Source organism: Python bivittatus, unplaced genomic scaffold (assembly GCF_059951505.1).
Source record: "Python bivittatus isolate LINGU-HERP-01145 unplaced genomic scaffold, Pbiv_v1 ctg000960_np1212, whole genome shotgun sequence".
Lineage (NCBI taxonomy): Eukaryota > Metazoa > Chordata > Lepidosauria > Squamata > Pythonidae > Python > Python bivittatus.
In genome coordinates, this window is record NW_028277124.1 from 10,175,191 (window position 1) to 10,198,071 (window position 22,881).

General features: G+C 41.2%; 1 protein-coding gene across 9 annotated transcripts in view; it reads left to right on the forward strand.

Moving 5' to 3' along the window:
• The window catches only part of ARAP3 (ArfGAP with RhoGAP domain, ankyrin repeat and PH domain 3), an 83,532-nt gene that overhangs the window by 33,062 nt on the left and 27,589 nt on the right, over positions 1–22,881 (forward strand). For 8 of the 9 annotated variants that reach the window (XR_015794253.1, XM_088131588.1, XM_088131587.1 and 5 more), the window contains 9 exons: positions 281–444; positions 3,403–3,615; positions 4,736–4,841; positions 10,876–11,023; positions 11,105–11,173; positions 11,909–11,983; positions 12,269–12,383; positions 13,655–13,783; positions 15,043–15,176. Coding sequence is in view for 8 of the 9 variants with exons in the window: in XM_088131588.1 (XP_087987714.1) it covers positions 281–444; positions 3,403–3,615; positions 4,736–4,841; positions 10,876–11,023; positions 11,105–11,173; positions 11,909–11,983; positions 12,269–12,383; positions 13,655–13,783; positions 15,043–15,176 (1,153 nt within the window). In the remaining variant the exon portion in view is untranslated. Of the gene's footprint in view, positions 1–280; positions 445–3,402; positions 3,616–4,735; positions 4,842–10,875; positions 11,024–11,104; positions 11,174–11,908; positions 11,984–12,268; positions 12,384–13,654; positions 13,784–15,042; positions 15,177–17,601; positions 18,227–22,881 lie in introns of those variants that run through there. The other variant, XM_025166874.2, reaches the window with a different exon arrangement.

Consider the following 22,881-nt stretch of genomic DNA (forward strand, 5'->3'; position numbering starts at 1 on the left):
CAGGGATGGGCAGTGACATTCTGTTGCAGAAGGCCATATTAAAGACATGCTGATTATTGAGGTGGAATGATGTCTGGGAATACAGAACCACAGGGAGCAGTTAGTGTTGACTGTGATGAGACAGTGGAATATTTGGGACAGGAGAGGACATCCTAGAGTAAGAGGATAATGTTACAGTGAACAATAGGGCCAACTCTCCAGGGATGCAAAACACCACTAGCAGGCAACAGAAAGTAGCATCTGATTTCTGTAATCACATTTATTCATGCTTCCTTTTTAGGACATTCTGTCTTCAAGGGCCATCACGGCTAGACTTTTCAGCATGGTGCATAGCTATTCAGAATTCAGCAGGAAGCCAAGGGAATGCCTTGCAAGACCAGCAGCTCAGCAGGAATGGCATCCCCATTATTGTGAGCAGTTGTATTTCCTTTATCACCCAGTATGGTAAGTTACTCAGAGGTAACTTCAATCAGCCAAAAATAACTTATACTTTATTGTGATCAAAGTAAGCCAAAAACCATCCCTCTTGCCTGAAAGAGAGTGGCTTTAAGCCTATTACACTGCATGGGCAAGAAAATAAGGCACAAGAGTGTGAACCTTGATTTCACTATAAATAAGGCTTGCATTTGATACACAACAGTTGATAGAGTTTTTTCATAATAGCTTAATAGATTTTCTACAGTAATTCCTTAGCTCAGTTTGTGTCCTTGGAAAACTGAGCCAGTTTCTACACTTCAGAGAAGTAATGGAGGACAACAGCCACAGCAGAAAGAGGAGTCACTGAATGGATCGGCTCCTCGGAACTCCTCTCTGGTTTAAGGAGAAGACTAGGGTCACCCACAAGTTTGTACCATACAGCGGTTCTCTGCGAAGAGATTGTAAAATGGCAGTCTCCGGTGGGTTTTAGAGCTCTGGGAACTGGGGAGAAAATCATCTTGCCTAAGCCATGGTTCAGTGCCTTCAAAAGGACACTGGGTTCGCCCATTTGCTCTCTTAATCACCTTAGGAAATTGCCTGGTAATTATTTTTTGAATGTTAAGAACCTTCAGAAGGCCAAGTTTCATTATACCGGGATCCTTCTATCCTGATGAAAGAAGTTTCATGTAAGTTTAAGGATTAAAAAGAAAACAAATTACTCTTGAAAAACAGCAAAAGGGGGACTAGAATGTTGATTTTGGAAGGCCAGATGGACTTGAAAGAATATTTCCTGTGGGTTGTTCAACATTTTATAAAAATATATATGAAGATTTTGAAATTAACTGTAAGAAATCCTCCCATGGGAAAGTTTTGTTGATTGGAAAATAAGAGGGGACTTTGAAGGTTGTATAGAAGGAACCAGAGAGAACTAAAGATTACAATTAAAGGAGAAGAGACCCATTAATACAATGGAGCAATACTATTTGACTGTAGAAGAAATCAAGGATATTTGGGAACAATGTACTCAGAAATTACTCTTAATATTGTCTGCCACTATAAAAATGGATTTAACAGAGGCTACAGAAGAGAAACAGATTTTACTGGACAAAATAGAGACAGGCTGATCTGAACGTGGATCTGAGAATGGACTTCAAAATGCCAGACTACAAGAATAATATGGAAAAAGATGCCACATTGGATTTACAAATGTAACTGGTTGATGTCTTAATAATTAAAGGGGACATACAAATAATAAATCAGAAGAGTGACTTGGAAGCTTTCTTATCTTGGATTTACAAAAGAGACATGTTAAACTAGTGAAGATGTTTCTGAGAAGAGACAAAGAGAAAATGATAAGAAATCAACTTGTGGGACATTATTTGAAGGGATTAAAGATCAAGTGTTTTAAAAGTAAATGGAAGGACTATAATGTGGATTTATTCCACTAGGGTTAAAATATATATGTTGTGGTTTCTGGAACTTTTTTTTTTGACCAGGACTGAATTAAGAAGTTTTAAAGATTTGTTTATAGACAACAGATAAGATATGGGGAGAGATTTCTTTTGCTTTATTTTTCAGAGAAAGTGATAAATTGGAATACAAAATGCAATACAAACATTTATTTGATTAAGGTGAAAATATACATGTTATTATTTCTGATAGCTCTTAATGGACTTTTGCTGATTAGGACTGAATGATGAGTTTTTACAATTTGTTTATTAATAAGAGATGAGATATGAGAAGAGATTTTTTATTGAAATATTAGAAAAGGTGTTAAGTTACTGAAGTTGTTTATACTTGTCCAGAGGGAGGGGGAATCATTTCTTTATATGTCTTTTTTTCTTCTTTTCTTTCTATTCTCTTTTATCTTTTTCTCTGCACTTTTTACTTTATTCTTTACTTTTTATATTCTTCTTAGTTTGTATTAGTCTTTTGTCTTTGCATTTGTAAACTTTAATAAAAATTATTATTAAAACAAAAAGAAAACTAAGCCAATTTCTTGCCTAGCCATTTCAAAGAAGCTGACAGAATCATTGAATGTTAGGGTTGGAGGTGATCTTGGAAAACATTTAATTCAATCTTTCGCCTGGGGGCTATTACAGTGTCCCTGACAGATGGCCATTTAGCATCTGTTTAAATGCCACTGGGGGAGTCCACCACCTCCGAGTAGTCGGTTCTACAGGTAGTCCTTGCTTAACAACCGTTCATTTTAACGATAGCTTGAAGTTACGACAGCCTCAGAAAAAGTGCTTTATGACCTGTACTCACACTTATGACAGTCACAAACTGTCACACCACCCTCGCAGTCACATTATCACGATTTGCAACCTTTTTTACAACTGCCGTAAAGCTAATCATGCTGCCGTTAAGCAAATCACCTGGTTGTTAAGCAAATTCCAGCAAAAGGTCCATTGGGGAAGCTGGATCTATCAAAACACTGGACATGAAAGCCAAATCTGGTGTTTGCAAGTCAGATCCCTTTTCCCCTGGGCATGCACAGAATATCTACCACACTTGAAGTGGAATGAGAATCCGCTGCCAATTTTCCCTCTGAATCTTCTGCCAATTCACTTTCACTGTGCACTTTTCCCGAGTGGTGGTGTCACCACTCACCCTCTTAACTGGCAGCTAGCCAACTGCAGTAGAGCTAATACACTAAGGATGTTCTCCAGTGATGCTGCATTGTTTCTCAGTGCACTGCTCTAAGTGCCACTTATAGGGTAGCTGCTGGCCAGCCATCACCTGCTCAAGGAAGAAGGAGAGAGGAGAGTTGGACCCGCACTGCCCAGTGCCTATTCTGTAGCCAGCAGGACAGCAAGGCATTGCAGATAGCAGCATTGCTTGGATTCAGTGAAGCAGCTGTTCCATGCTTGTTTCTCTTTTTTGATACATGGGTGAGGATTATGATATTGTGCTTACATATATTAATATTTAATATGATATTTAATATGATATTAAAGCCTATTTCCCTTTCTTCCCCATCAGGGTTGCAGCATGAAGGTATTTATCGAAAGAATGGAGCAAAATCTCGTATCAAGATTTTGATGGAGGAGTTCCGACGAGATGCACGAAACGTCAAATTGCGGATCAGTGACAATTTCATTGAGGATGTAACAGATGTGTTAAAGAGGTTTTTCCGGGAGCTGGAGGATACTATCTTCACTACACGTTTACATCCCCAGTGGAAAGAGGCTGCAGGTTTCACCCTTCTTTCTTATACTGTCCTACTGTTAACAAGGCGCTTGGGCCTGTAGAACAGCAGACCACCTTTTTGAGTTGTATACAGAAAACCTACTTCATAGTGAAGCTGCCATATTCTTGAATCTTTATTTTGAGTCACAACATTGTGGAATTGATCATCATTGTAAATCCTGGGAAACAGTTTTTTAAGCTTAAAATTATTTTTTGAGATAACATGTTTTTATCTATACTTCAAAACAGGGGAGGACAACCTGTGCCCTGCAGAGTGCATGCTGCCCATCCAGAATCTTTCCTAGAGTTCCCCCAGACCTTCCTAGATGATATCACTGAAATTCAGTGGCAAAAATGTCAACTATGGTTTGCGCAATTTTCTTGGACTTTTGAAAAAGTTTTAGACACCAATGTCACCCCTTAAAATTCCCATAGAACATCAGAAAACTCCAAATCAAGCTGATATTCTCAGTTTTTCTAGAAGATGAAAGAATGGGTAGAAAAGGAGTCATAGGGCTTGGGGGGATTAAAGCTATCTGAAGCTATCACTAAAGCAAAACTACTAAAACTGGGGCTGCAGATTTCTTCCCTGTCTGGGTTCCAGGCTGTCCTCTTGCTTCCCTGTCAGAAGGCTTTTTTTTTAAATTAAAAGTATGTACACAGCCATAAAAAAGTTGCCAACGCTTGCTGTAAAAAAAACTCAAAGATGGACCATGTATCTTGAGTGCATATGGTGCAGAGATCTTCAATCAAAAAAAGTCTGGGCTAGCTGAGCAAGATTGTTCACTGACAAAAGAGAAATAGGAAAGGGAGGAAAATTAGAATATATACTTTTTCTTAAGGAATAATCTGGACCTCCAACAGATGATAACAGAAGAAAATGCTCAGGAACTGTACTTGTCTTCCACAGTCCTCTTCTAGACAAGTCATACACCTTGTTTTCTGGCACCCATTTTACTTGTCCCCTGGTCTCTATATGCAACTATCAATCTCTTGCAATAATTAAGGTAGAAAAATCACAAATTATATGGAAAATGTACATCAACTTTCTAATCAGTGTAGGACATATTTTGATTTTATGCAAAATGCAGTCACCAAAATTTAATTCTATGTTTCTTCTTTTCAGAAATTTCCCAGAAGTCCCAGCGCCTGGAGAGATACAAGGAGCTGATAAACCGCTTGCCCCATCTCAACCGCAGAACTTTGGCTGCTTTGATTGGCCACTTGTACCGGTTAGTCTGTTCTCTCTCACTTATTACTGCAAAAATGTCACTTGTACATGTCAGAACTCCCATGGCAGATGCTTTTATTTATTTTTTTCAAAGTGCCCCTCAGATATATGGATACTTTTGTTTCAGAGACTAAGACTATAGAATGCAGAATGTTGTAATTTGAACTCTGTAGAAATAAATTGAGGACAATAAATAGCAAAAACATATACAGTGCTACCTCGGTTCACAAACTTAATTCGTTCCACGATTCTGGTCACGAACTGAATCAAATTTCCCCATAAGGTTCAATGTAAATAAGGTTAATCCGTTCTGACCCTTACGAACGTGGTCGCCAGCCAAATCAAATTTTCCCATAAGGTTCTTAATGACACTGAAAGCTGCCGGCCAGAAATGGCTGATGCTTCGGCGGTTCGAGTCCAGCCTTCGCGCTAAACAGGGTGAGCTCCTGTTTCCTCCCCAGTTCCTGTCAACCCAACAGGTCGAAAACTCACGTGAGTAGATAAATGGGTACTCTCACTCCGGTGGGAGGAAAAATGCTGATGGCGCTTGCACGGGAGTCGGGAGCAGTTGGCGGTAAAAACGCAAAACCGCGCTCGCCCGAAAAGGGCGCAAAGCAACAGAAACCCTGCCTCCTGCGCTTGCCAGCTGGGCTCTGCTCTAGGAAGGAGGCTCTGGCAAACAACTTCCAAAACAATTGCCTTGAAAACTGCAAGGACTCGTCCAAGCAGTCACTGCAGGGTCAGTAATGACTAAGCGCAGACAAAAAAAAAAAAAAAAGGTTAATCCCTTCTGAACCATATGTATATTTTTTTTAACCACAAAAATATGAAACAAAGTACAGTACAGTACAGTATGAAGAGAGAGAACACTAACCTTGCTTGAGGTGACACCAAAAAGCTTCACAGCAAGTGTCTGTCTGCGACCGTGATCTCGCCTAGAGGAAGCCACGACTACGTGTCAGAGCAGGGAAGATGGCCGTGGGTCGTGTTCATCACCCGATGCGGAGTTCACGAACGGAAGCAAAATTTTGCAAAAGTTGCTGTTTGCAAACCAAATTGTTCATGAACAGAAGCGTTCGTGAACCAAGCTATTACTGTAACTAGTTGTACTTTCCATAGGGTAGTTTACTACACTTGGTCTTTTGAACTTTAGACTTGAATCTGTTTCCCAGGGACCATTTTGATATTCTGAGACTTAAATCTGTGGAGTCCTTGGGGTTCTCTGAGCTTGGTTGTTTCCTTGCAAACGTTTTGTTACCCAGCTAGGTAACATCTTCAGGCTAGCACTGAAGATGTTATCTAGCCAGGTAACGAAACGTTTGCAAGAAAACAACCAAGCTCAGAGAACCCCAAGGACTCCACAGTTCAACCCTGAGCTATACATATTCTCTTCTGTTGGTACCTAAATCTGTTTCCCAAAGCCCTGCATGTTGGTTGCTGTTATTAAGAGATTTTTCCAACGCTCACCCCCACCCCCTCACTGCTGCCACCACTACTGCCTTAAGCTAAATAACCATGTGAAGAGGAGATAGTAGGGAGATAGAGACGAACAGCTAGCCTTTCCCTTTGTATTCAATGAGATGCTTCCAAATATCTTGCAATGCTCTGCAAACATGGCAGTTAAACTTGGCAAAAAATGAAGATAATGCTAGAAAGGGCCTGTATGAGGCTATGAGAAGCCTATAGAAATCAGTAACACATAATAATTCTTAGTATTTATATAGTTTCAGAGTCTTTCTTGTCGTGTCAATTTCTTGCAGCCCAAGGTCTTACATGACAGGCTGTGGTGAACATAAAGGTAGTTTAGCTCTTGGAGGAAACGTGTGATACAAATACAAAAAAGGAAATAAATATACTATTTTAGCCATCTTTACAGCAGTCCTAGAAAGTAAGCTGACCTTATTATCACCATAGGGTCCAATCTATTATTATTATTTTATTATTTATCGAATTTGTCACCGCTCATCTCGTTAAATGACTCTGGGTGGTTTACAAAACAATTAAAATCAATTAAAATTACAAAATTACAATAATAAATAAAAAATAAAAAGTTCCAAAATAATTGGTGATCGCTCAGGGAGTGTCATCGAGGCGCTAGCCACCCCCAGGATTGGGTAGAGTTGTTATCCCCACACACAAGCTGGCAGAGCCAGGTCTTCAGGTTTTTCTGGAAGGCTAGTAGGGTAGGGGCCTGCTGTACCACTTGGGGGAGAATGTTCTAAAGGGTGGAAGCAACAGCATAGAAGGCTCTCCTCCTGGGCCCTGCCAGTCAACATTCTCTCGCTGATGGGACCTGCAACATGCCCTCTCAGGTAACCTGGACCTGTTACAGACACTGCTCCCAGGTTCGGCTTATGGTCACTCACTCACACACTCACAGCCTGTTGAGGCACATGGATCTTGTCAGCCCCCCTTGCTTTCTACCTGGGTTTCCAGATAGGTGCGGCTGGAGCAGACAGACACACAGCCCTGGTCAACAGCCGGGAAATAATTGGGGATACACACAAATCACTTCCAACCGAACACTGGTGCACGAGAGGTTCTTTGTAATACACGGAGACCCAGTGAATTTAAAGTAACAGCAAAACTTTACTGGTTGCAAGGTATATTTGCTCTTCCTCATACACACACACACACACACACACTTACCCACGTCCTTCCCAACTAGGCCGCCAGGCACTAGCTAGAGGGACGGAAGCCGCCAAGTCTGGATGACTCAGATGACCAAGACGACTCAGATGACTCAGACGACTCAGAGTGGGCGGGCTTTCGGACCCCTTTTATCCCCAAAAGTACAAGTTGATGGGATTGGGGCAAGGGCCTCCATGTGCTCAGGCCCAACCTCCTCTTTCTGGTTCAGATCATGTGCTCAGGCCCAACTTCCTCTTTCTGGTTCAGGCCCTTTGTTTTTCCTTAATGACTTGCTTCCTTCTTATCTACCTCCCCGAAGGGATCCCATAGATAAGTTTCCTGGCTTTTGTCCTCCCTGCTTACATGCCTGCTTCATCTTTAGGTTATGGCAGCTTCAGCCTAGTCTCACAGACCCATGCCATGTAGGGCTTTAAAGGTGATAACCAACACTTTGAATTGGACCTGGAAGCAGACTGGGACCCAATGCAGCTCGCGTAGTAAAGGTGTTATATGCACCATTCTTGGGGCACTCAAAATTATCTGTGCAGCCACATTTTGGACCAGCTGTAGCTTCCGGATACTCTTCAAAGGTAGTATAATGGAAGGCCAGACTAACTCCAATAGATTGATGTCAGATTCAGCCCAAGAATCACCATGAGGCAGTCCAGAATTCAACTCAGCTTCTTTATTAGCTTGCACCTAATAGACAGAGTCTTGCCAGACTAACTCTAATCCCCCAATGATAGCAACTATAACCATCATCCCCTTGGGGGGGGCAGTCTCCTCCTCTTGACTTTCACACAGTCCATCTGGGGGCTGAGGAGACGCTTTCCTTGGAATGTCTCTTCCCCCCTCCCTGTAACCTTGAAACTCCATTCCAGAATCCTCCCCGCTCATGCCTTTCATCACAGGTAGCCCCATGTAGACCACGTTGCAATAGTCTAGCCGAGAGATGACCAGGGCATGAGTGACTGACCAGAGAGCCTCCTGATTCAGGAAGGGGCGTAAGTGGCATACCACACGAAAGTGGGCAAAGGCTCTCCTGGCCACGACTGCCACCTGCTCCTTGAGCAGGACTTGTGAATCCCGGAGGATCCCCAGATTATGCACCGGGTCCATCCAGGGCAGTGCAACCCCATCCCAAAACAAAGATGGTAAATCCTTGGATTCAGAGGGGCCTCCAATCCATAGCCACTCTGTCTTACCAGGGTTCAGCTGAAGCCTGAATCTACATAGTAAACCAAAAAGGTCTGCTGGACTCCATAGGAGAAAGGAAGTCCTAACAGGAGCTAGAGCTAGAGTAATATACAAATTTGTGTCTTGTGAATGTGAGTTATTGTTTGTTTTCATACCTAGTGAGGCCTTTGTTAGTAGGCAAAGCAACAGATTAGCAGAGTTATGCAATCTGATCTGAGAAATGCAATTTATCATTGGTTAATATGCTCATGAAAGATCAGGGCACTGGCACTAGGAAAGGATGAATTAATCCCCTCCCCCCTCCCCCCAGTAAATTCTCCCATGGAAATCTTTCATTCTATGCTACCAGTAACCATAGATACAAAAAGACAAGTACTCAGTTACTTTTTAAAGTCTAATCTACTAACAGGGCTGTGATTACTCTGGGGATAAAATCAGGGAACCTCCTCACCTCCGCATCTAAGCTGCTTTGTGCTCTCAGAGAAAAGATGAAATATAAATGAAATAAATGAATTGAAATACATTCATCTGTATTTGTATTTATTTGTATTTTTCCTCCCTTGCCCTTGTATTACTGCCCCTTTGGGGATAATTTAAACTGGGGAACTGTGCAGAGGGAAGAAACAATTCAATCCCTTTCAGACAATTTCACAGACATAATTGAAACCCCTCCCTTTTTGTCATTTCAATTGCTTTAACGTCTTGACATATCTGTAAGAAATCTGTATGCACAATCATTTAGCTAAGCCTGAAAAAGATAATTTAGGTAACCAAATTACATTAAAGATGCTTGTTTTGGATTTAGCTGAGCAGCTCAGCAAGACTTTCTATTACATATCAACTAGCATTTCAGCCCATCGAGATAAATCACTACAGTGACATGGTCTGCTAATATTTGGCCAGTCAAAATTTTTAAATCCATACATCTGGAACCTGTCACTACCCACCTAAATATTCAGCCACTGAATTATTAGTGGTCATAGATCAGTTCAACCAGTACAAAATATTCTAATGCAAAATCTATCTAATGGGAATAAGTGCAGTGGTGACAGGTTTCACTCCCAAGTGGTTCTGGAACAATCCAGTTTTCAAACATTTCCAGGAGACCAACAGTGATGGTGATAACCTTACTTGGATGAAAGCCATAGGGCTTTATTGGTTAAAACCAACACTTTGAATTGCATCTTGAAATCTGTTGGTACCCAGTGTAGCAACTGTAAGATATGTGTTATATGATAATGGCAAATTACCAATGCCAAAATACAAGCCATGACATTTTGGACCAAACACAGTTCCCAAGTGATCCTCAAAGGCAGCCCCAAGTATACCACATTGCAGTAATCCAACCATATGGTGATAAGTGCATGAGTTGCCTCCTGCTATAGGGAGGATAATAAAAGGACACATCCAGAGCTGGGCATAGTGGCCCCTGGCCAAAGCTTTCATCTGCCTATCTATTAGCAACTGTGAATCTAAGGAGACCACCATATCACATACCTGCTCTTTCAGGAGCAGTCCAACCCATCCAGAGTTATCTCTGGAACAGACAGAGATTCCCCTCTGTATACAAACTTCATCTTGCTTGGATTCAACTTCCAGGCCTCAACAGTCTCCAAACACTGGTTCAAAACTTCTGTACCATCTCTGACTTGGCCCAAGCTGGGAATATACAGCTGAGTGTTATTAGCTCAACCCAAACTAACTGATGACCCCTCCCAGAAGTTTTGTATTCATGTGAGCTCTGTGGGACCCCAAAAACATGAACTCACTAGCTGACCTGTCCTTCCCCTCTGCTACTTGCTGGTACCATCCATTTAGGATGGAGCAGAACCACGGAAGCAGGGTGTCTCTAACTTCAAACTCTTGCAGTTGGTACAGGAAAATATTGTGATATCAAATGCTCCCAAAAGGTCTAAAAGGACTGTAAGGGATGGACTCCCTCATTCAGGTCCCAAAAAAGGTCATTGACTGGAGTGAACAGTTTTCCATCCCATGATCAGTTGTAAATCCAAACTGAAATGAATATAGATAACCCACTTATTCAAGGGTGCTCTGTAGATGACACTCTACCCTTCTTGTTGATAGTTACACCTAGACTAGCTTCTGTTTGCAAGTGTGCCAGACTCTAGTTTTTCCTCTCATCACTGCTTCCCTCCTTTGGATACAGCAATCAGCTTTTAATGGGGTCCTTTTGCTTACCACTGTAGGGTCCAGAAATGTGTCAGTCTCAATCAGATGAGCACCAAGAACCTCGCTCTGTTATTTGCACCCAGTCTCTTCCAGACAAATGGAAAAGGGGAACATGAGGTCAAGGTGATGGAGGACCTGATTGGCAACTATGTTCATATTTTCAATGTGAGTTTGCTTCTCCTCCTCCCTGTATCACACAAAGCTTTGTTTTATGTGTATTTTACTGTAGCTTTTCTTCTGCTCTAGATTGATGAAGACCAGGTGTTACAGATGGACTTGGAGAACAGTTTGATTACTACCTGGCGGGATGTGAAGGTACTACAGTGCCTACTACCCATCCTTTTGGTATATTGCTTGGCAGATACACTGATAACATCAGCAGTCAAAGAAACATCTTAAGGCAGGGATAGTAAACCTTTTCAGCCCCAAGGGCTGCACAATGAATATGAATATGTATCCATAATCCAGCACTAGCAATGGATAATCATAGGGATATATATGAGATATTGTGCTAGCAAATTCTAGTCCTCCTCTTCTAGTCCAGTTTCAGTAATTTCCAGAATGATTAAGGAATAGCAAGAACAGTCATTGTGGAGTTTGAATTCTCTTTCTAATCATTCAGAAAGCTGGCCATGGCTTCCATCCATTCCCAGTATCCAATTCTGTGGGACATGCAGTATAGAAACGTGCTAAATAAATATATTGGATCATATATTTATTTATTGTATTTCTATAACACTCTAATCAAACCAACTCTCAGTTTTACACATCTTAAAAATAATAATAAAATCAAACAATAATATTCCAACAGATTAAAAACAGAGAAAATACGGTCTACACAATTGTGACATCACTCAATTACTCATTAATTTCTGGTATAACTCAGTTTTCACTAATTCCTGGCAGGCCGATAGTAATATTGCTGTCCTGATCTTGGGAGGAAGGGTATTCCAGAATTTAGGGGCTGCTACTGAGAAGCATTTCTGATATTGTTTTGCCCATTATTTTCTCCTGCCATGCATTGCTTTCACATCAATTTTCTCTGTACAGCTCTCACAGGCGGGTGATATCATCCTGGAGGTATACCTGGAGCAGAAGAATCCTGACTGTTGTATTACTCTTAAGGTAAGCAATAGAGTTCTCAGCCACCACTATTGCTAGGGATTGTGTTCAGGTAAGTGAACCCTTTGGCTTTTTTGTGCAAGAGAAATCAGGCCAAGATAAATTGGCTGTGTGTAAACTGCCCAGGGGTACTCTGGAGTGGAAAAAAAGGAAGGGCTCATAACTATCATTAAGGCACAAAATGGTACTGGTTTCATATAAACTGATTTCTGTGCTAAAGTTTATTAATATATACACTCTACCATGCATTGGCTGAAAATCAGAATTCTGTTCTTAATTACCCTAAAGGTTTCCCCCCAAATGAGAGCAGAAGAACTGACAAATCAGGTGCTTGAGATGAGAAATGTAGCAGCTAGTCCAGATCTTTGGCTGACCTTTGAAGTTTTAGATAATGGGGAGCTAGGTGAGTAAAAACAGTTTGTTTCTTTTCTTTCTGAGTAAGGTTAAGGCTGTTATGATTATCCCATATTTTATTTTTAAAAATCCACCAAGCAATTAATAAGTTTTAGTGTATCTGGAGTATCGTGTCCAGTTCTACACACCAAATATCCAGAAGGATTTAATGATGGAAGGAGAATTACCTGAAAAGGGGTGGAAATCAAGCTTGTGAGAAAGAGTTGCTCATAGGACAAATTATGATTCTGTGAAATAGAACAGCTTTATTTATTAAAGAATTTGTATGCTGTCTGCTCCATGGATTCTAGGCAGCTTACAATACAAAGCACCATAAAAACATAATGCAATTAAACAACTAACCGTTATTGCTGTCCACCTTAGATGAGGCTCACCTCTCCAAAGGTCCTAGAGAAAAACAGTTTTTACTGCTTTCCAAACTACTACTAAGGAAGAGGCAATCCTAACCTTGGAAGACAAGCTGTTCCAAGGTGAGGATCTGTGATCAAGGTAGCCATCCACTGAGCCTCTGACTTCCAGACCTTTGGAGGGAAACTGCATTGCTCCTTCTAGGCTTGCATGTGTTGGGTGCACACTTTCCTCTTGGTGTAGCTGTAAATGAGAATATGGGCCATAATGAGACTTACATTTTAAAGCTAGTGCCTTAAATTAGGTCCTGAAGCCTGGCAACAGCAAGTACACCTTCCACAATATAACTATCATTCTGATAAACTGGCTTCCATCAGTCAACAGCTGCACTCTGCACCAGTTGTAGCTTTTAAGTCATCTTCAAGAGCAGCTCCATGTAGAACAAAATGCAGTTATCTAACCAGGAGAGGACAAAAGCATGAATCACTGTATAGTCAGTGCTTCCAAGTCCAGAAATTGCAGCAACTGGCAAATCAGCTGAAGCTGGCCAAAGGCTCTTGTTTCCATCTGCTGCTTTAGTAGGATCCTGAGTCCAAGAAAAACCCTAGATCTTCTCCAGGGTGAGTGCCATCCCATCCAGAAGTAAACAGAGCATTTTCTTGACATCTGAGGGTTTCTGCACAAACATTTACCCTGCCTTGCTGGGATTAAATCTGAGTTTGTTCTAACTCATCCAGTACCTTGCAGCCTCAAGGCTCTGGGTCAAGTTTTCCGTCAGATCTCCTGTTCTGCCTGGGGTAGAGATGTAGTGCAAAGTATCCTTGGCATTCTTCTGATGTTTAGTTTCCTGAATGCCTCCTGGTACCTGCATATACTAAACGTTGAACTCTTCTTCTGAACATCGTTTTTCAGAGCGTCCTTTGCATCCCAAGGAGAAAGTTCTAGAGCAGGCCCTACAGTGGTGCAAGTTGCCAAAACCTAGCTCTGCATATTTGCTTGTAAAAAAGGTGCCCATCAAGGAAGGAAGCTGTCTTTTCACAGGTGAGTGAGCCTACTATTTAAGAGACAAATAAGCCTGTTATTGTTTTTAAAACCATCAGAATGACATTTTATATAGCATCTCTTGTCTGTATAGGAATAGAGTTGAGCTCTGTGGCTTGAGTACAAGATTGATTGATTGATTGATTGATTGATTGATTGATTGATTGATTGATTGATTTTCCATAGCTGTCCATTTCAACCAAGTGACTCTGGGCAGCAAACAATTCTAAAACAATTAATACAAAAATAAATATATACAGCAGCCGAGAAAATTATAATAATGATTTCTATCTGAAAATGTGAAAAGGTGCTAGGAGCGAAGATAGTACTAATCTAGCTGGCCTGGTGATCTGATTCATAATATTGCAATTTCCAATGTTCATTATATTATATAATATAAAAGTTCATGTCCAAAAGTATTTTATGGAGGAGGAATAACTTAGTAGTAAAATGCATACTTTCCATTCAGACATCCCCATGTTTAATCTCTATCATCTCCCATTAAAACAGCAGTGTGAAATTCTTTCTGAGGCTGAAGATCATATTTACCCAAGGATTAGCTCCCAGAGGTCTGTGTTTCTAAGGTGGATAGGGTCTGGGGTAAGAATGGCTGGGCTGTTCAGGTATAACAATTCATTCTCTCACATTCATGCACAGTACTCTTTTATACACACATACAGATAAGTTAACTGAGCAGTAAGTGTAGAACACAAGGAAATAATCCCTCCATCCTCTGCTCTGCTAAGAATGATTAGAGAATTGTGATCATGAAAGTAGAGTTGAAGAGACCATTTAAACTATCAAGTTGAACTCCTTGCTCAGTGCAGGAATCCAAAGTAAACCATCATCAACAGATAGCTGTGTAGCTTCTGCTTGAGAACGTTCAGTGAAGGTGAGTTATGCAAAGTAGGAGAGGCCTAACAAGTGGACTGCATAGACTGTACCAATGTACCATCCGGTAGACTGTACCAATCTCTTTCAGGCCAAATTCTTCACCCCTGAATTTTTAGTAATAGCATATATAAATGTCCTTTAAGCCCTCAAGAACCTCATGTCAGTTGGAGTAGAGAGCAGATGGACCAATAGTCCAAATCAGTATAAGGCTGCTTCATATGTTCAGATTCAGCAAAGAATCTAAAGATTAAAAAGATGTCACTTGTCTGTCACATAACCGCTAAATTATGATTCTGCCCAGTATATTTATTTGGAATATATCTTGCCTTGTAAAACTTATTCCCAATGTCTCTGTCTTGCTGTAGATACTAAACGTGAGAGCCCAAAATATGGTCTTTTGAAATGCCGTGAGGAATTGGCTAAGCTACTGGGGAACAAATTTCAGGAACGCTACTTTGTCATCAAGGACCAAAAGTTGCTTCTGCTCAAAGAGAAACAGGTATAGTAATCTGACAAATATATTTATTTTAATTTTGAAACATTTGTTCCTTGTAAAAGAACAGCCTAAATCAGTTTACAAAATATAACTATATTTTTTAAAAAGATAATTAGCAAAAAAAAATCAGGGGTAAACATTAGGAATAAGAAATAGCAGGAATATATAATAAAAGATAAATATCCACAATAGCCAGTCAAAATAAAAATAAAAGGAAAATGGTTAACTTGTGTGAAAGAGACAGATTTTAGCTTTCAGATGCTTAGCATCTGATCCTTCCTGATGCGTCAGCAATGTGATGTGATTACAAGGAAAGTACATGTAATTTTGGCTGCATCAACAAAAGTATCATTTTCAAATCACAGGAAGTAATTGTTCCACTTAATTCTGGTTAGTCAGATTCCACTTCAAGTCTTGTGTCCAGTTCTGTAAACTAATCATCCTGCAGTGAGAATGATCAGAGGACTAGAAACTAAATTCTCTCTCTCTCTCTCAAAAGAGCTTGAAAGAATTTGGAAATGGTTTGCTCTGAGAAAAAAAACAAAGACAGATAGTATAGCTTTCTTCAAATACCTGAAAGATGTCACCAGAAGTTCTCTATCATTCCACAGTACATAGCATAATAAATTATAGGAAGTTCCAACTGGATGTTAGGAAAAAAAAAATCTTAACAATAAATTCAGAAGTGCAACTAATTAACCAGAGAGGTGGTAGTTTCCCTTTAACTGGATGTGTTCAAATAGATACTGGAGAGCCAGTAGTTAGGGATGCTGTAATTTGGATGGCTCTCGTGGCCTAAATGTCTGCTTTCCAATTTTATGATTCTAAGCATTCTGTAGCATCAGTATCAGAACTAAAAGGCCCAAGTTCTCTCTTGATTCCATAATCAAAAAGCACCCAGAGCAAGGCCATTCCTGAATGTACGTTAAGGCAGTATCTTAGATATCTACATCTCTAATTATTTTTATTTTAATTATTTATAGTTTGGAATTACTATTTTAAAGTAACAAGTGTAAATAAAATAAGATTATGATCATCAGCTCCAGCCAACAACCTGACATCAGCATTCTATACACATTTCAATAGTGATAAAACCATGAATTGTTATGATAAGGCTTCGCACTTTCAAGAAAAAGGGTAACAAGTATTCTGGTCAAAGCTGGTAAAGGCACTCTTACTTTACCGACTGAGTCTCTAAACACAGATCAGTTAACATCTCTCTCCCCAGCTACTGTATGAGTCAAATCTTTCATATAACCTTATCCAAAACATGTTGCAGCCATAATCTTGAAGCAGAGGGACCATCAAAAAATAATGTTCCACTTTTAGCTTATTTTCATCAATCCATCTTTCACAACTTGGATAAGGCATTACAGATTGAAATCTAATTTTATTTTGCTACAGTTATTGTTATGTTAATTTTCCTTTCAAAGTGATTCACAAGCAATATAAACAATTATAAATAAAAATGCACAATTTATTTAAAAACAATATTTCTAGGATCCTTTCCATAGGATAGTTAATGCTAATGGCCCTGTGGGGAGTGGGAAGGTGTTTTATCAAATATGCAGCAGAGATGAGATGCCCTTGTGGCCCTCACTTAGAGAAGCAGGAAGTAGAACAGAAAGACAAATTACTTCCTAATGAAAGGAAAATAATGGTCATCCTGAGTGTCTGGCAAATGTGATGCACTAGCATGGAACACTCACACATTCAATTCACTCACTCTTTCACATACACATAGGCCCTTCTGCACTGCTGAGTTGAATCAGCAGAAATTATGCCAGCCTTTAATTTGCTGTACCTGCTGCCAATCCTGCCTTTATTGCCTCTGTTCCCAGTAACTACCAATCCCCCAACTTTCCTCCAAGGTAATGTGTGATAAAGCCTAAAGCATTGTATACTCCTTGAGGCTGCCTTGGACAATGCCAGAATAAGGGAGACAGGACTACTTTAACACCAGTACAGCTAAGGAAGACTTAAACCTTTCTCAGTCATGGGCTGGGATGAGACAGGGCAGTATCATGGAGACATAGCTGAAAAAAAATGTTGCTAGAGCATGTTTATGCCCTCATTAGGTAGTTACAACTGGGGAGGAGACCACAGTCCTGAAAAATTCCCCATCACTCATAAATGGAGACTATTTTGATGCCTAATTGCTTCCTGATTTGGTGAAGGGAGAGCTGCTGGTTTCAGAAGGGAAGGGATTGCCCATTAGTGTCCAGATATTACCACCCCTCAAAAATGCCTTCTCACTCAGGAATTAGGCATTAAAATAGCTCTAACTGCAATGGGGTATGTGTGTCAGGAGTGAATTGGGAGGGGAGTATTAGCCTCTACATTAAAGCAAACTGAATTCTTGTCCTTTGTTCATGAGACTTTTTGTGGCTGAAAATCCTTAGCTGGATGGTTTTTCACACTGTTGCAGGACTTACGCCCAAAGAATTTTCTTTTGTACCCTGCAAGTAGCAGCAACCTTAACCCTAACCTGCCATTCAAGCAGTCGTCACATCAGGAGGTCTGCCCATGTGACTTTCCCCAAGGGTCATCTTCAACAGCCATGTAGATGACAGCAGAAGCCACTCATGTGACTTCCTCAGGATTAGTTGGTTGTCCTCAGTCTCCTTGGAGAGCTGAGGGAGTTGAAGAACAGGGGAGACAGCAGTGTCATGGAGAAAAGCATGAGGAAGACAAAGAAAATTCATGAGGAAGATAAAATTCCCTGGAAGACAAAATTCACGATGATCTTGAGGATTAAAGGAAAGGACTAAAAGAATGAAAATTATCAGAGGCACTTGGGAAATAAAATTCTTTGCTTAGGAAATAAAAATCAAATGTACCAGTATAGGATGGAAGACACCTGGCTGATTTATGCTATTTCTGAAAAAAATCTTGAAGCAGTTGTAGTTGCTTGCAAATTGAATATAAGCTAGTGGTGTGATATTGTTACAAAGGCAAATTTATTTATTTATATTTCGAATTTAGACACCGCTGATCTATAAGGATCTACAAGGATCCACCACTGATCTACAAGGAAGTGACTCTGGGCGATTTACAATAAAAACAACAAATAAATATTTGTTAAAATACATAGTTAAAATACAAATAAAATAAATAGTTAAAATACAATAAAAACAGTATAAAATGCAATAAAAATGCAATTCAGGCAGCATCAACAAAAGTATAATTTTCAAACCATAGGAATTAGATGTTCTACTATATTCTGCTTGGCCAGACTTTACCTTGAGTACTGTGTACCATTCTGGGCGCCATATTTTAGGAAGTATGCAGAGAAATTGGAACAGATTCAGAGAAGTACAATGAGGATTGTCAAGAAACTAGAAACCAAGTCCTATGAAAGTGGATCAAAGGAACTGGGTATGATTGACCTTCAGAAAAGATGACTGAAGGGGGAATATGATAACACTTTTCAAATACCTGAAAGAATACCACATAGAATATCAAGACCTATTTTCTTTTGTTCCATAGTGTAGGACATGGAATAATGGATTTAAGTTACAGGAAAGCAGATTCTGATTGAACATTAGAAAAAGTTTTCAGCCAATACAAAATTCAACACTGGAACCGATTTCCCAGGCAGGTGGTGGTGACACCTTCACTGGATGGGTTCAAATAGGTGCTGGATAGCCATCTATCAGGGATGTTTTAATCTGGAATCCTGCACCAAGCAGGGGGTTGGACTCAGTAGCCTAAATTGGCTCCTCTAATGCTATGATTCTGTGATTGTATGATTTTCCATTCCCCCAATGATCACATAGGCCACCCTCAATCTAGAGTCTGTCACTGGATCAAGTAAGTAGTCCTTGGCAAGCTCTCTCCTCTGATCCTAGTAGCAACGAACCCCTTAAGAGCCAAAGATAAATCAAATTATCAATCAAACAGAAGTATGTTAAAAAAAAAAAAAGCTAAATAAGACGATCAAGAAGAAGAAATGTACATGGAAGAACCAGAAACAACCCAAGGTTACAGACTACAGATCTGGTTAAACATGAATAGCATCAGATAAGGTTACACATGACTGAGCAAAGAACTGCAGTTGCTGGAAACAATGAGAGCTCCACAAGACATGGGTTTAAATGCAGAAATCAGGTTTTTTTCCTCTGTGAGCTCATTTGGTACTAATTGCTTGCATTTCTGGGGGAAATCCTTGTCTTGTGAGATCTCAGTCTCAGAATTTATTCTCTTGCCTGTTACACTGTTATTATTTAATGTTCACTAGGAGCCTGAAGAGAAGGACAGGAAAATCCAGCAATTCCCCCAATCAATGGGTTCCTTTTTGATAGCATTTGCAGCCCAGTCTTGTCCCTACTTGTTTGCTGTGAACTTACAAAATCATTGCAAGTTTTGTCACTCTTCAGTAGGCAACTTTACACTGTTGTTCACCACAACCTGAGCCAGAACATCTCTTGGGTCCCCACAGAGAGAGCCTTAGCTTAGAGTGCCCTAAATATAAAATGGCTCAAGGGTTCCTCTGTGCCTTCCTACTGCTCTCTGCTGGCTTACCTTTTGCACATGTACCTGAAGTCATCTCAGTGGCTCCCTATTGGGCAAAAAGACATTGGTACTTCTGAGATGGTGCAGGCATTCATGAGCCTTTGTGGGATTTCTCTGTCAGAACTGGGAGCCCAGTTTCACTCAGACACAGGGTTGCATGGAGCTTGATTGGCAGTGCATTGCTACTCCTGGCTATAAGCTGCCTCCATCCACTAGCCCACTGCAGTGTTTCAACAGTCAGATTTATGAGAGGTGACAAACCTTTTGCTACTGGAGGAAGAGGAAGGGGATGTGACCCAAGGGATGTAACTGAAAGCGTCTGGTCTCAGTGCTGGCATCAGCCTTTTGAGGGTTCAAGGTTTCATTCATCTTTGTACATCTTCACACCTAGAGATAGTTGCATAAAGCCACTCCTGCTCGTAGATTTCTGTCCTGGGATTGCTACCTGGCCTTAGAAACCAGGTAGGCTACTGGAGTGACACTTACTGATTGATTGATTTAGATTCAGGAGGCTGCCCAGTTCCAGATGGGTCTGATTTTTAACCCTCTTTGCTCAGTGGAAACCATATTTCTCACTTAGAAAATAGACTTTCTTGTAGTTACATCAGCCAGACAGGTATCAGAACTGCCAGCCATATTGGTCAAGGAGGAACTGTGTGACTGTCTCAGAGTCAGTGGTCTTACACACAGACTCCATATTCTTGTCCATTTCACAGAGCACAGAGCCTATGCTTATACTGTAATTATGTTGCCTGATTCTAGACATCACCCCCCAAAAGCAGTGATGTGTAAACTTGATGTCCAAAGAGTTATCAGACTTATTTCAAGAAGACCAAGACTGGCATCAGTCAGACTGCCTCTTTGTCTCTTCCCAGCAAACCTCCCCCGCAACAAGATATCTTTCATGAATTCAGATGGATCAAAGCCTGCATAATTCTCTGCTATAATTGCAGCTGCCTGCATAGGTTTCATGACCCACTCCATTAGGAATGCAGTCACCTTGGCAGCTTCTCTACTAATACTCCACTGAGTGATACTGGTAGGCCAGCAACATAGTCCTTGGTCTCTTCTTTTGTGCAGTACTACAAGCTTAATTCACAGGTCTTGGCTGAGGCATCTTGTGGAGATAAGTCCTATGACAATTAGTGTCTCATTCATAAGTCTGCACAGCAAGTAGTTCCTATCTTTCTGGGAGCCACTCTGATAGGTCCTAGCTAGTTCCTCCAGCCACAGCTGGAATACAGAACATTGGACTTATTGTGAAGTTCCTTTTCCCCCCATGGATGGGAGGTATCAAGGTACCTCCTCCCATGAAGAAGAAAAGTGTTTTATCCTGAGGGAGGAGTCATCTCCCTAACAGGTGCTATTACACCTACCTTTCTTCTGTCCTACACTGTGGAGCTCTTACTAATGTTGCTTGTCAGGACCTTAACTGGCTATGAGATTGCTCTCTACTGTCTCCTAGGGGCTACAAAAAACATTCTTTGCTCCTGTCGCAGAGAGCAGTGGAAGAAGCAACCACAGTAAAAAAAGAAACCTCACAATAAGTCCAATCTTCTGTTTTCTTCAAGGGCCTTACATGTATGTATGTATGTATGATGTGTGTGTGTCTATACCAATATAGTTATGCATACAGGGGAAGCCATAGTAGTACTATAGCCAAGGGAAGGTATAGTAGCAATCTTCTTCCAGATAGGGCTTTGGTCTAGATGATCTGCAAAATATCTTCCAACAAACCCTTATGTTCTATAAGTTTGTTTATTTTTAATACATTTTATGCATGCATGCTTTATAGATGTGGCCCTCATTATCTCTCAGCAACTTTCGATACCATTGACCACGGTATCCTATTGGGATGGCTCAGGGAATTGGGGGTGGGCGGCATGGTCTTGTGCTGGTTCACCTCCTTTCTCCGGGGCCGATCCCAATCGGTGGTGATAGGGAGCAAGAGGTCCCATCCTCGGCCCCTCCTTTGTGGGGTGCCACAGGGTTCAGTTCTCTCTCCTCTCCTTTTCAACATCTACATGAAACCGCTGGGCGAGATCATCCATCATCATGGGGTGAGGTATCATCAGTATGCTGATGATACGCAGCTATACATCTCCATCCCTGGTGAAGTAAGTGATGCTGTGGCCACCCTTTCACAGTGCCTGGAGGCTGTAAGAGCAAAGGGGAACAACAGGCTTCGGCTGAACCCTGGTAAGACAGAGTGGCTGTGGGTTAATGGCTCCTCTGTTTCCGGGATTTTGTCATCTTTGGTGCTGGATGGGGTGGCGCTGCCCCAGACAGACCCAGTGCGTAATCTGGGGGTCCTTCTAGACTCACAGCTCCTGCTTGAAGAGCAGGCAGCAGCCGTGGCAAGGAGGGCCTTTGCACAACTTCGGGTTGTGCATCAGTTACGCCCTTTCCTGGATTGGGATGCCCTTCAAACAGTCACTCACACCCTTGTTATCTCCAGATAGACTACTGCAATGAGCTCTACATGAGGCTACCCTTGAAGAGTATCCAGAAGCTACAGTTGGTCCAGAATGCAGCCGCATGGGCTATTGTTGGTGCCCCAAGGAGGGCCCATGTAATGCCTCTGCTCCACGAGCTGCATTGGGTGCCAGTTTGCTTCCGGGTCCAATTCAAGGTGTTGGTTATCACCTTTAAAGCCCTACATGGCATGGGACCAGGTTATCTAAGGGACCGCCTCTCCCCTATGACTTCAACCCGTCCCACTCGATCACACAGAGAGGGCATGCTTCAGACCCCCTCAGTGAAAGAACGACTGGTGGGGTCCAGAAGGTGGGCCTTCTCTGCAGTAGCCCCTGCTCTTTGGAACATCCTGCCCCCGGAGGTGCGATTGGCCCCCTCACTCCTGGCCTTCCGTAAGGCTTTGAAGACCTGGTTCTGCCACCTGGCCTGGGGTGGGGTGGGAATACCTCAAGCGTGGGGATGGCTAGCCCCATAGAGGCCTTCTGCCTTCAGCCTCAGATTTTTCATCCTCTTGGTCTCTCCTTCTTCTTTTTAGTAATGTTTTAAATTAAGGTTTTATGTGTTCATATATTTTATGTTTTAATGTTTGTTGTGAATCGCCCAGAGTTTCCCCACTGGGGGGAGATGGGCGGTTGAAAAATTATTTAATTAATTAATTAAATAAATAAATAAATTTGTGAAGGTTCTGTTCCAACTAGCAACCATGGATAATAAA